We start from the raw sequence: 14,189 nt of genomic DNA, 5'->3' as shown, positions 1-14,189 counted from the left end.
ACTGTATCGCGGATCAGATATTCTTCTTCAGGGTGAAGGCCACATAATACGGCCTGATGCATTTGCCCTGATTGTTGGAGATGATCTCCAGTGGCCATTCTTGAACAGCGCGATGCAGGAGTAAGTGGTCCCCAGTTCAATGCCGACCATGGTACCCATGTCCTTTTCTTGTCATCCTCCTCAGCCGTGCTGCACAGAGCAGCAGCAGAACCATGGCCACCAGAAAGAGCTTCATCTTGCCCTTGCTGTTGGCCAGTTGCTCTCCTCAGCAGAAAGCCAGAAGTCGCAGGCAATCCAGCAACAGGCCGCAGGTGACAGCAGAGTGGTTACAGGTCTCTTACACTTGAGATGCCTCAACTCTGTCCGTCTGTGTTGTCTCTGCCAATGTCTCAAACTTTTTAGTATTGAAGTGTATTTTCTTTCTACAATTGTATTAATTACCATATGTAAAAATTGACAAGTAGAATGCTCCTAAACACAGATTCACAAGCTTTTAGGCCACTATGTAAATATTAAAAAAGTTAAGTGAATTGCCAATGCTTCCATACATGCTATAACAACACAAGTGGTCAAAGATGCACTAGAACATTATGTGGGAAAAAAATATATTCATACCCAATCAAGATTTTTCAGGCACTTGCATTCAGAAGCATTTTATGAATCAGCACCAGGTTTGCTCCAAAATAAAGCTCATTTTCCCCTACTACCCCTATTTGTTGAGAACAATATTATACATTAAAGATGCATTTACATGAATCATTTTATAGAGAAAATTATTTTAAATTTAAAATTATAATACTTATTTTATGCATAACTTCAAAAACACAGAATTTAAAGACAATACCAGTGAGCACTATCATTCTGTATGACTAAAACACTATCATTCTATATGATTAGCAAACAAAATACAAGGCCAAAAGGCAAAATATATACTTTGGCAATCCTATACAAAAGGGGTTTTGTATCAACATTCTTTCATAAAATAAACACAATACATAAAAACGAAACAAGAAAAAGAAAAACTGAATTTTGACAACCTACACAAACTGTGGCATTTCAAATTCAAGGTCTTGTAACTCTTCCATTTGTTTTAGCCTGAGTCCCTGGCACATTGGATTCATGTCAGGCAGGCCAACCTCCTCACAGTTCTCTTTAGGCTCAGCAGCTGGCTTCAAAGCATAAGCTGATGTGCTGTCTGCCTCTGGAACAGATTTCTCCACATGACTCAGGGGAGTAAGAGCTGTGCTAGGAGGCACTGCTGCTGAAGGTGAAGCTGGTCTCTCCTCAGTCCCCCTGACTTTGCCGGTCGGGGTAGGTGGTTTGTAAAATGTTGTCCCGAGATGGGGCTGCAGTATTCTGGGTGCTCTTGCAGGAGCAAGATGGTGAGAATGAGAGGACATTCTCACTGGTGCCTCTCTTGCTGAACTGGCTGGTGTGTTGGGCTGTGTGGCACCGTTGGAATGGTCACCACTAACCTTGATGCTCATTGTCACTTTTTCCTGGAGTATACTTGGCACAATCACTGCACTCATGCCAGTTAAGTTCTTTGGTTCACATTGTTGTCCCTGAGTTTTTTGTGGAATCTGCTGATCAAAACCATTAATTTGGGAGCCAAAACTCGTAGGGGTATCTTTTCTATTAAGTCCTTCAAAGGTAAGATTCCGGCAAAATTTGTCTGAATTGACATTTCCCACATTTCTGCTGTTTTTCTCATTAGGAGAGCTTGCAAGATGGAACCTATATACAGGCAAACAGAAACATCTGAACTTGGGGCTTGGCATAGGCCTCTGTATATCATTTGTTGTCACATCAGATTTCAGACTAAGTGGTTTTGTGGTTTTACACATATTGTCCATCTTTTGTGATGATGATTCAAGTTCTCTCTGATCTGAAAAAGAAGAGATTTTTTTTTTTTAACTTCATGAAGTTTGGTTAATAAGGAAATGTGGTTATTTATGAATGGGCATTCTCTCAAACAACAGAGTCTTACATATTTTTTCCAACATTATTTTCTCAGTCATCTATGCAGAGGAATTAAAAATCCATACAATATTAAAGGCACATTTTTAATTAAAGCATTACTTTTTAAAATTTATCTTAATAGAACAAATAGTCACAAAGCACATAAAATTTAAAAAAAAAACACTTCCTGTAGTAACTTGTTTTAATATACTACCCATGAATGAATATTTTCTGTGTTAAGACTTTCCTGATTTCAACAGGCAGACAATGGTAACTCTAGAACAGTAACACTATTCTGTATGCCAAAAAACGCCATGTCATGAATACCAAGGACTTTGCCTGTCACTTAATCTGCTTTCCAGCTACATTCTGTCCATACTGAGGGCAAAACACCAAAGAGGACTTGGATGCTCTCCAGCTGACCCACTAATACAGGGCAATATCCTCTGGACAAAGGAAGGTTGAAGAGCTGTCAAAATTGCCATTCTGCTATTGGTCCTGGAGACTCCAGATTTACCTCCTTCTCTTTCTCCTCTAGTCTGGTCCCAAGGTCCCTGTTTTCTCACCTAGAACCCTAGCATCTCCCACTCTGTCTTTGCTGCATGTACCCCAGAAGCTCCTGTTGCTAGAAAGGTGCAGCCATCTGGCCATGATCCTCGTCTCCCTGCTGAGAAACATCAGACAACTGTGTGCTTTGCCACTGGTCTGATGGCTTTCCAACAGCCCTGTTCATAGCCCAGAGTCCTCATCCCTGCCACCTGGTCCTTCTCCCATATCCTTGGGCAGTGGTTTGCAGACAGGTGCACACCAGCATCACTTGATGATGATCGCAGGTCATCATCTCATCTGACCTCCTTATTCACCTCAGGCTGCTGGCCTCTCTTCCCTGGTTCCCAGGCAGTGCTCATGTAATTTGCTCTCCTAGACCCTTCACCACATTGATGGAAGTGAGCTGAGCCATTGTGGTTGGATGGCAACCACCAGAACATATTTACAGTCCTGCAGAACTTCTAGCACCACTTCTAGCTGCCTGGGTGCTGGCTCAGCTCCTGCTCCAGTTCTGCAAGTAGGGCTAGTGCACTAGCCCTACTTGCCTTCTTCTGTCAAGACAAACTCCTATGTGGAGATATGTTGGCATGTGGTGTTAATGATGTTCTAAAGAAAAGGCTCAGAATTACCTGATATGTAATGAAAATTTCAAATATTTTAAAATTATTTATTGTTATTACCATACCTACCTGGGAATCCAATTTCATTGGACAGTGAAACAAGGTTACATTTAGGAATGAGACAGGATGAGGTTCAAATCCTGAATCAACAATAATTTAGGGATATGAAACTTGGCATTATTTACCTTCCTCAGACTGTTAGCTATGGCTTAAAGGAGGCCAAGGTTCATAGCACAGAAGTGCTAAGAAGATCAAATCAGATAAATGGAATCAGTGAGTCCAGTGCTTTTCTTTGCAGAGAGGTAATGGACTGTCTTTGTTTTCAGACTTTCTCAGGCTACACTCATTGATATTTCATTAATTTTATATATCAAATTTAACATTTATGACTATATATTGAAAAATTCGGATTTAGCTCTACTAAATCAGTAACGAATGAAAGGTTTTCAACCCCTTTACCAGAAACCATTCACTGAAATAAAACGATCAAAAAACTGCACAAAAAGACTGGAGCCAGGAAAATGGAAGACATGTGTGCTTAATGTGCTAAAGGTAGGCCACAGGTAAAGGGACACAAAAAACTTTAGGAGTTTATTTTTTTGAGTTTCAGGAGTCCAGCTTTTTTCTGTTTTGACTTTAATTGATGACAAAGAAGTAAAGGTGAAAACAAATCTCAGAAAGAGAACAAAAATAATTTATGAATTTCAAGATATCTTTTTACAAGAAAGAAACAAAGCATGATATTCATTTAAATGACATTCATTAAACTTTCTCAGTGGCTAGAAAAGTTAACTAATAAAATCTTGAAGTTTGAACTTACCTCAACTTAATACACCTTGTTTTTTTTAAAGGATGAGTATTGTAGATGGACACAATATTTTTATCTTTATTTATTTGTTTTATATGGTACTGAGGATCCAACTCATGGCCTCACACATGCCGAGGCAAGTGTTTTACCACTGAGCTACAAGCCCAGCCCTCACCTTGGTTGTTAATCACTACTTCTTGGCAAGGTTTGAAATATGCAAAGATATATGTTACATAACCACTCACCAATGAGACATGCATCCCTTTTTTCCAATGCATTTTGCTTGCATTCTGATTCCTCAAATGATGTAGCCAATTCATAATTTTCAATTTCAATATCTGCAGTGTGGAGATCCTATTGATACAAGAAAAGTTTTAAACTAAAAGCAAAACACACCTCAAAACAAACAGTTCAAAGATTATTAACTTGTTAACATAAACATCACAAATTTATTCCAATTCTGTAATGGTCAAAACTCACTTGCTTTGTAGAAAAATACTGTGACTTTGTGGAGTGTTCTGTTGATATTACAGGTTTGGAAGGAGGGCTTTTATCTACCCAAGGTGCAACAACATCAGTACTAGATGAAACATTTTGTGGCTCTAGGGACCCATCGAAGATCATCTGTGCATTGGTAATGAGGAATTCTACCAACAGGGCCTGATTGGCATATGCAACAAGAGAGGAGGAGATGGTACCAGGAGTGGTTGTAGGCCTGGGCCTCATCAGACAGGGTCCAAATACCACCCCCAAATTTTTTGAGTTCATCAGGTTTTCTTCAGAATGGTCTACAACCCTGAAAAGAAGAACACATAAAGTGTATAAGATTTTCCTAATAGATGTCCTTAATGGTAGTTTACTATGACTTGAGAAGGGTGGAGAAAACTCGGGCTATAGAAGACTACAAAACGTTTGTCAAGGGTCAAGTTTGGTGGGTCTAGGGAAAGAATCCTTTGTTTCATTATGATACTTACCACACACCAAACTGAGTTTCAGAGTACTATATTAGGATAAAATAAATGTAAGTAGAAGGAACTACTGAACTCAGTAGCAGAAGGAAGAAAAACTCCTCTAAATATTGCTCCATCCTTGTATGTGGGATATACTCCCCGTTTCTTATATGGGAAACTGAAACAGCACTGTCAATTTCTCTCTCACTGCCCAGTTAGTTTTCTTTTTTAAAAAAGTAATTTTTACCTAGAGATGGACACAATACCTTTATTTATTTATTTTTATGCAGTGCTGAGTATCAAACCCAGTGTCTCACATGTGCTAGGCAAGTGTTCTATCACTAGCCACACTCCCAGCTGCCCACAGCTAGTTTTCTAGCCTAGATGATTCTCTCTCCTGAACATGTCTCTGTTCTAGTGCCACTATCAATGTTCTGGTTTTACTTCAAACACTCTCAGCTTGTTATTTCTATGACTATCCAAAGAAATCTGTCTCTGCCTGGTTTAGCTATCAGGATGATACTAGATTCATCTATGGGTAAAAAAACTGTGATATATATATATATCGTGAATAGGGTAGTTTTGCTATTTGTCTTTCAGAGAATTCATCACTGATGTATAGAAATGCATTTGATTTATGGGCATTAATTTTATATCCTGCTACTTTGCCAAATTCATTTATTATTCTAGAAGTTTTCTGGTGGAGTTTTTTGGATCCTCCAAGTATAAAATTATGTCATTGGCAAAGAATGGTAATTTAAGTTCTTCTTTTCCTATTTGTATTCCCTTGAATTTCTTTCACCTAATTGCTCTGGCTAGAGTGGCAAGGATTATGTTGAACAATTTTTAGATGGAATGCTTCCAATTTTTCTTCATTTAGAATGATGTTAGCCTTAGGTTTAGCAAAGAGAGCTTTTACTATGTTGAGGTATATTCCTACTATCCCTAGTTTTTCTAATATTTTGAACATGAAAAGGTACTGTATTTTGTCAAATGCTTTCTCTGCATCAATTGATATAATCATAGGTTTCTTCTCTTTAAGTTTATTGATGTGATGAATTACATTTATTGATTTCTGTATGTCAAACCAACCTTGCATCCCTGGATACACAATTTGATCATGGTGCATTGTTTTTTTTTCATACGTTTTTGTATGTGATTTGCCAGAATTTTATTGAGAATTTTTGCATCTATGTTCATCGGGTAGATATGGGTCTGAAATTTTCTTTCCTTGATGTGTCTCTTGCTGGTTTGGGTATCAGGGTGATACTAGCTTCACAGAATGAGGTTGGAAGGGTTTCCTGCTATCCTATTTCGTGGAATAATTTGAAGCCCTTCAAGATATGAATAGTTAAAAAAAACTGTGGTATTTATACACAATGGACTATTACTCAGCATTACAAGAGAATAAAATAATGGTATTTATATGTAAATGGATGGAGTTGGTGAATATCATGAAGTAAGCCAATCCCCCAAAATCAAAGGCCAAAATTCTCTCTGATAAATAAATGTTGATACATAATTGTGTCTCTGGGGATAGAGGAACATTGATTGGGCTCAGGAGAGGGAAGGAAGAGGAGGGGTATGGGGTACGAAAGAGGGTGGAATGAGACAAACATCATTACCCTAAGTACATATATGACGGCACATGTGGTATGACTCTACATCATGTACAGAGAAATGAAAATTTGTGCTCCATTTGTGTACAATGGATTGAAAGGCATTCTGCTGTCATGTATAACTGATTTGAACTAATAAATTTTTTTAAAATTTTAATTTTATTTATTTATTTGTATGTGGGGCTGAGGTTCAAACCCAGGGCCTTGCACATGCTCTACTGCTGAGCCACAATTCCAGCCACAAAAAATAAATTTAAAAAAAAAAAATTTAAAAGGAGATCTTAATTGCTGTCAGAAAGGTCTAGCAGGCAAATCTGAATATGTGAAATTCCTGATTCCAAGTTCTTTAGTGTGTATAGAAACAACATGGTCAACTCATCTGCCAGGTACGTAAGATTTTTTATCAAGTCTCTAAGAAGGGTAGCACAGTTCCTGCTACTGCTTGCTATATTGTAGCCTAATGAAATCAAATTTTCTAAATGCAAAATGCTTTCTTGTGTCTCCATGTCTGTTTCTCTCTGCCTCATATGCTCTTCTGTACATTCACTACCAAATCACCACTCAGTTCTTAAAATCAGACACAAGGCCTTTTGCCTCTTCTGCTCTATTCCTACCCCCAAAACTTCCTCTGCATGCCTACAAGCTGTGCACAGCTACTAGAAAAAGGATGATGGTGAACTGTGGTTATATACAGATCTGTACCCCAAGAGGATAAGCCCACAAATAGCAGAAACCCTGTGTTTCCATCCTAGTTTCCCCAGCCAGAGCCTGGCACACAGGAAGCATCTGAGGGAACCATGTTTGCTGCATGAACATGTATTCAATGTCTCCCTCTCCCAACACATAATAAAGACATCCTAAAAATCATTTTGAACATCATAACACAACAATATAAATGTACTGAATACTATTGCCCTGTTCAATTAAAAATGGCTAAGATGGTATAAAAATTCTTACCTCTTAAGATGGATGATAAGGTAATGTAGAGTGTTAAAATTGGACGGTGGCAATTGTCTTAGAAGGTCCTTGGTTTTGAGAAGAATTTGGTTGATTCCCGTACACATATTTGGAGATGTGTTGTCTTCAGAGTTGTCCCTTTTGGTGTCCTGTTCTTGGTTAATATGTTGGATGACATTTGCAAGCTCCATAAATTCCTGGTACCATTGGAATAAAACCAATGGTTCTGGTAGCTAAAGAAACAAAATTATATTAAAAATACCTTTGGGCTGAGGTTGTGGCTCAGAGGTAGAGTGTTTGCCTAGCACATGCGGGGACCTGGGTTTGATCCTCAGCACCACATAAAAATTAATAAATAAATTAAAGGTATTGCATCCCGCTACAACCAAAAAATAAATATTTTGAAAAAATCTTCTGCCTGTTTTCTTTGTTAAAGTCAACTATAAGTGAGAGTTACTCAATTAATTTAGCATGTCCCTTTAGATTAACAAAATCTAAAGTCAATCTGTATTTATTGATATCTTTTTCAGTACTGGAGATTGAACCTAGGACCTCAAGCATGCTATGCAAGCACTCTAGTACTGAGCTTCATCCCTGCCCGTAAAATAAAATATATATGTTTGGTAGAGAAGTGACTTAGAAAGCAAATCAAAATCTTGACTATAAATTATATTTATGTTAATAACAAATTAATAGATAATGAGTGAAATTCTAAACTTTAAATGAAGTTTAAGCTTTAAGCTTCATTATGGGATTTTAAAACTCTTCATCTCTATCCTAAACACATTATATTCACATCTGCCCCCCAAATAGCATAATCTTCAGCTGTTTTACTGGAACAAACATAGAATAGTGAACAAAATCTATAAAATGAATCAGAAACCCATGGATTTTATGAGTAAGGGGTAAAAATATCAAAGTGCTAAAGGGCACAGATTTTACTTGGGCAAGAATGAAGATCAGCACAAGATAATATGACCTACAAAAACATACTGTCATCATCTCATGAAACTTTAAAACAGGCTGATTTGCCATGAATAGATCAAAAGAAGTAGTTCTTACAACAAATATCCACTGCCATAATGAATTTCAATGTTTCTACTGATCTACAATAGAAAATTCAGTGAACCATTAGCTACTTGATGTCCTATAATATCTGTGGGAAGTTAAGGTGTTGCCCTGTGATCAGTTTCTATCTTCACCACTCTGGGATCTGAAGCAAGTCACATCACCTCTTGGAGCTTTAGGTCAATGAGTTAGATAAAGGCTACTCTCTAACAATATTGCAAGAATTGAGCACACTTTCCCAAATGAAAGTCTTAGACACACAAAATTCCTCAACAGAATGCAAGTGTATTGTATTGTACTCAATTCATCTCCTCTTCCTGACTGACTAAACAAGATTAAGGATGACACATTATGAGACTTCCAGTCATTCAAAGGTATCAACCTCCATTTCTCAGTTGAGGGGTCTGTAGAATGTGATTAAAGGGTTATAAATGCTTTCCTGGGCTAACCTTATAGATCCAGCAATTTATACTTAATTTCTTTCCTTCCTGCAATTCCACTAAAATACAGTAGGCTCATAAGGACTAGGAAAATAGAGAAAACAAAAAGCAACAATTCACAAGTAGAAGAGCAGATGAATAAGTCCTGATGCAGCATTTCCAAGAGAACTGACCCTTTGTCACTCAACATGATTTCAGAATCCTAAAGGGATGAGGACAATCACTACCAGGTCCTCTGATCTTGGCTTAGGTTGCAGGTGGGCCAGCTGAGAAAGCTTAGCTCTCTATAGAATCCTGTCTCCACTCCATGTACTAGGGCAATCTCCTTTCTAAAACTCTGGAAAATTTTTCTCTGGGCAATGGTATACAGAGGCTCTCTGAATCGAGGCAATGCCAAACATAAGGAACAGAGAGGTAACTGTCTTCAAATGGGGATATGTTGGCTATATGCACACTGAAAGCACAGATCCTACAGTCTTAGTAACCCTGGCTTCCACAGTATTGGTATTGTATCTCTAGGCAAGGAAAAACCCCTTTCCTGGGGGACTGTGGTTGTGGCTCAGTGGTAGTGCACTCATCTGGCAGGTGTGAGGCACTAGGTTTGATCCTCAGCACCACATAAAAATAAATAAATCAATTGAAAGTATTGTGTTCATCTACAATTAAAAAAAATGCCTTCCCAGGAGGATCACACCAGTGCCAGAACAGGGAACTAGAGACATGTAGTTAGGCATATAACAAACAGTCCACCTAGACCACTTTATAGTAAAGTTCAAAGTTTTTAAAAAGCCTTGATGTGTGTTCAAGTGCTTCCAAAGTGATTTCAAGTCCAAACTTGTGTAACTAGACACCATGAAAGACAAAAATCAAAATGGGTAGAAAAAGAACAAATTGAAGGTGTAAAATGATGCTGTCAATATGCTGGCAACTAGTCAGATATGGTGAAAAAGCACTGGAAATGCAACTGATCTAAACTGAGATGTGCTCCAAATGAAAAATAGATAACAGATTTCAAAGAAGAAGAGCTGCAATACAAATAAATAAATAAAAAAAATACCTCATAATTTGAAAAACTAGATATTCAAAATGTTAAATGATATAATAAAATTCGCTTCACTTTATTTTTAATTTTTATGTTGCTATAGAAAATTTAATGTTATATATGAGGGTCACATTGTATTTCTACAGAGGTTAGAGGCCAAATAGAGAAAAGAACCCTTAATGAGAAAAATCTATGAATATCCACAATAAAAGAGCATCATATAATCATTTAAAAAATGTTATCAAAAGAATAGAAAATCAGACTTCTGGAATATTGAAACATGATCTCACAAATGGAGTAATTTACTTATTCAAGAAGAAAAAGACAAGGAAATGTCTTAGAAAGTTTTTGAAGAAAAAAAGAACAATAAAGAAAAGGTAAGGAAACTGGAGAACAAGTATGCTTGCCAAGCAAGTGCAAGACCCTGAATTTTTAATCCCCACGAGTACAAATAACAAATTTATAAATATTTATATGTGTGTTTGTGTATGTGTACACACACACATCTCCAAACAAGAGCTTCAAGTACAAGGGTGGGAGAATGGCAATAAAAATCAGGAAAAGTTCCAAGAACTAATGTGCTCACAACTGAGAGAGCTCATGGAGTGGCCAGAATACTGGATGGAAATATATCCACATCAAAGTACATCATTATAAAATCTTAGAATAATGAGGGGGGTGATGACATAGTCTATACCAATGAAAAATATGAAATATAAAATATTTTTGCTCTTTGCATTTGATGGTAGGTTTAGAATAAAACTTTTACCTGGTGAAGGTAAAATTTTAACACTTCACAGATATCGTGTGAAGAAAATTCGGACAGATCTACTAAATGCCTTCCGTTTTCCAGAGCTTGACACAGTATTGCGATTTTTGCCTTGTTGCCACTGACTCGATAAATTCCCTTGAAGAGAAAAGAAAAACAGAATGCAATATTTTACTTTAGTACAAAGGGCTAAATGCAGACATCTAGACAGAGTTGATGTATCTACTTCAATGTTTATTAGTATTTAAAAAATACAAGTTGAAGTCAAATAAATTAACATTTTCCAAATAAATGTGAATAAATTTAGTTATTACAAATGGAGAGTGCTGATTTTCTTAAAATCTCTTTTTCATTAAAACAAATCACAAAAGCATTTATGTTTTTAGAGTTTTAAGAGTAAACAACATACTTGTAAACACAAGGCAGTCTTTTCAATTTCTAAAGTACACATTTTGATTATGAAAGGAATGCCATCTGGCTCCTTTTTGGCAACACAGGACAATTCTGCTCCAAATAAGTGTATTTTCCCCCGAAGTTTCCGATGTCCGCAAACGATGGTTAAGTTTGCCATGCAGTTTTTATGGCAGACAAGAAGACACTATAAGAAAATGATATTTGAAAACTGATTGACTCACCTTAAAATTATTCACAACTAAGCAAAATACAGGCCGACTAATAACGACAAAAATAAGTTAAAAAGTACTATTTGTGGTTTGTGAATTACATTTAACAAGAAAAGTATAGAAATAAACTGTGGGACTTTAATAAACATGTACTGGCAAGCCAGGTGTGATGGCATATGCCCATGATTCCAGCTACTTGAGGGGTTGACACAGGAATTTCACAAGTTGAAGGCCAGACCAATCTAGCAAGAACCCATTTCAAAACACAATTTTAAGAAAGGGTAGATGGGCTGGGGATGTGGCTCAAGCTGTAATGCGCTCGCCTGGTGTGCGCAGGGCGCTGGGTTCGATCCTCAGCACTACATAAAAATAAAATTTAAAAAAAGATATTGTGTCCACCGAAAACTGAAAAATAAATATTAAAAAAATCTCTCTCTCTCTCTCTCTCTCTCTCTCTCTCTCTCTCTCTCTCTCTCTCTCCCTTCCTCTCTCTTTCTCTTCTCTCTCTCTCTAAAAATATGGCATGTGCAAGACCCTGAATTTAGTTCCCAGGAGTACAAACAACAAATTTATATATATTTAAATGTGTGTTTGTGTCTGGACACACACATCTCTAAATAAGTAAAATCATAACAAAAAGGTATATAGCAAATTAAAAACATTGTGATTCCAAAAAGATCTTACCTCTTCGCATTTAAGACCTCCAAATATGACAATGTGTTCACAGTATCTACATCTTGCTGGAAATCTCCATTTTCTGAACTTATGGGTGGCAGCTGCTTTTGCCATTAATGATTGCTGAAATGTTCCAAGGGAGCAGGGTCCTAACAACAGAAATGTTAGTATGTAAGAAGGGTAAAATGACAAAAACATATACCACATGATATTGTACTTGGAATAATTTTTAGACTTTGAGATTACTTATATATTACAAAAGCTATTATTTTGAATTTCTAACATAAAAAAGCATCTCATTTATTGATCTCTTATAAAACACACATTTTTTTTCTTTTTTAATTTACTTATGACAGTGGAATGCATTACAATTCATATTACACATATAGAGCACAATAGTTCACATCTCTGGTCATATACAAATATATTCATACCAATTCGTGTCTTCATACATGTATTTGGCATAATGATGACCTTCTCATTCCACCATCATTTCTAACCCCATGTTCTCTCCCTTCCCCTCCCACCCCTCTGCTCCAGAGTCCTCCCTTGTTCCCCCTCCCTACCCCACTATGAATCAGCCTCCTTATATCAGAGAAAACATTTGGCATTTGTTTCTTTGGGCTTGCCTAGCTTCACTGAGCATTATCTTCTCCAACACCATCCATTTATCTGAAAATGCCATAATTTTATTCTCTTTTATTGCTGAGTATATAGGATTTTGGAAGAACCCTGCACATTTTTATGCAGAAATTAACAAGTTGATTCTAAAGTTTATATGAAAATGTTAAAGATATAGGAGAGCCAAAGAAATTTTAGAGAATCTAGACTGCTTGACTTTACAATTCACTGTAGAGCTACAGGAATCAAGCCAGTGTGCTTTTGGCTTAGGAAGAGACATGCAAATCAACAGAATAAAATAGAATTCAAAGTAGACTCTCTTGTATTTAGTGAAGCTATTTCTTTTTTTTAAATTCATTAAATTTATTTTAAATACATGACAACACTGGAATGCATTTCAATTCTTATTACACATACAGAGCACAATTTTTTGTATCTCTGGATATAAAGTATGTTCACGTCAGTTTATGCCATTATATATGTTCTATTTTTTTGCATTACAATTCTTAATACAAATATAAACCACAATTTTTCATATGTCTGTTTGTACATAAGGTATGTTGACACCCATTTCAAGTCTTCATATATGTACATTGTATAATGATTTCCATCACATTCCACCATCCTTGCTAATCCCCTTCCCCCTCCCTTTCCCTCCCACCCCTCCCTAGAATTAATCTCATCCTCCCATGCTGTTCCTCCCAACTCAACTATAAGTCACCCCACTTATAGCAGAGAAAACATTTGGCATTGTTTTTTTGGAATTGGCTGACTTCATTTATTTTTTATTGGTTGTTCAAAACATTACAAAGCTCTTCACATATCATATTTCATACATTAGATTCAAGTGGGTTATGAACTCCCATTTTTACCCCAAATAGAGATTGCAGCATCACATCGGTTACACATCCACATTTTTACATAATGCCCTATTAGTAACTGTTGTATTCTGCTACATTTCCTATCCTCTACTATCCTCCCTCCCCTCCCTTCCCATCTTCTCTCTCTACCCCATCTACTGTAATTCATTTCTCTCCTTGTTTTTTCCCCATTCCCCTCACAACCTGTTATATGTAATTATGTATAACAATGAGGGTCTCCTTCCATTTCCATGCAATTTCCCTTTTCTCTCCCTTTCCCTCCCACCTCATGTATCTGTTTAATGTTAATCTTTTCATCCTGCTCTTCCTCCCTGCTCTGTTCTTAGTTGCTCTCATTATATCACAGAAGACATTTGGCATTTGTTTTTTAGGGATTGGCTAGCTTCACTTAGCATAATCTGCTCTAGTGCCATCCATTTCCCTGCAAATTCCTTGATTTTGTCATTTTTTTGTGCTGCCTAATACTCCATTGTGTATAAATGCCACATTTTTTTTTTATCCATTCATCTATTGAAGGGCATCTGGGTTGGTTCCACAGTCTAGCTATTGTGAATTGTGCTGTTATGAACATCGATGTGGCAGTATCCCTGTAGTACGCTCTTTTA

The 14,189-nt window shown here is 36.8% G+C and overlaps 1 protein-coding gene across 1 annotated transcript; it reads right to left on the bottom strand.

Moving 5' to 3' along the window:
- Positions 1–416: 416 nt before the first annotated feature.
- LOC124105423 (rho GTPase-activating protein 29-like) lies at positions 417–12,289 on the bottom strand. Its single transcript, XM_058585484.1, has 8 exons — positions 12,092–12,289; positions 11,194–11,382; positions 10,785–10,922; positions 7,466–7,698; positions 4,420–4,735; positions 4,181–4,293; positions 2,356–2,372; positions 417–1,888 (listed from the first exon to the last, which is right to left on the bottom strand). Exons 1-8 carry the CDS (start codon positions 12,287–12,289, stop codon positions 1,038–1,040), a joined length of 2,055 nt encoding a protein of 684 aa, XP_058441467.1. The 3' UTR covers positions 417–1,037.
- Between the last annotated feature and the right edge of the window lie 1,900 nt (positions 12,290–14,189).

Source organism: Marmota monax, unplaced genomic scaffold, assembly GCF_021218885.2.
Source record: "Marmota monax isolate L192 unplaced genomic scaffold, Marmota_monax_Labrador192_F-V1.1 WCK01_AAM20220418_F8-fsc00070, whole genome shotgun sequence".
In the NCBI taxonomy this organism is placed as follows: Eukaryota; Metazoa; Chordata; class Mammalia; order Rodentia; family Sciuridae; genus Marmota; species Marmota monax.
This window is presented reverse-complemented; position numbering and strand designations above follow the sequence as displayed.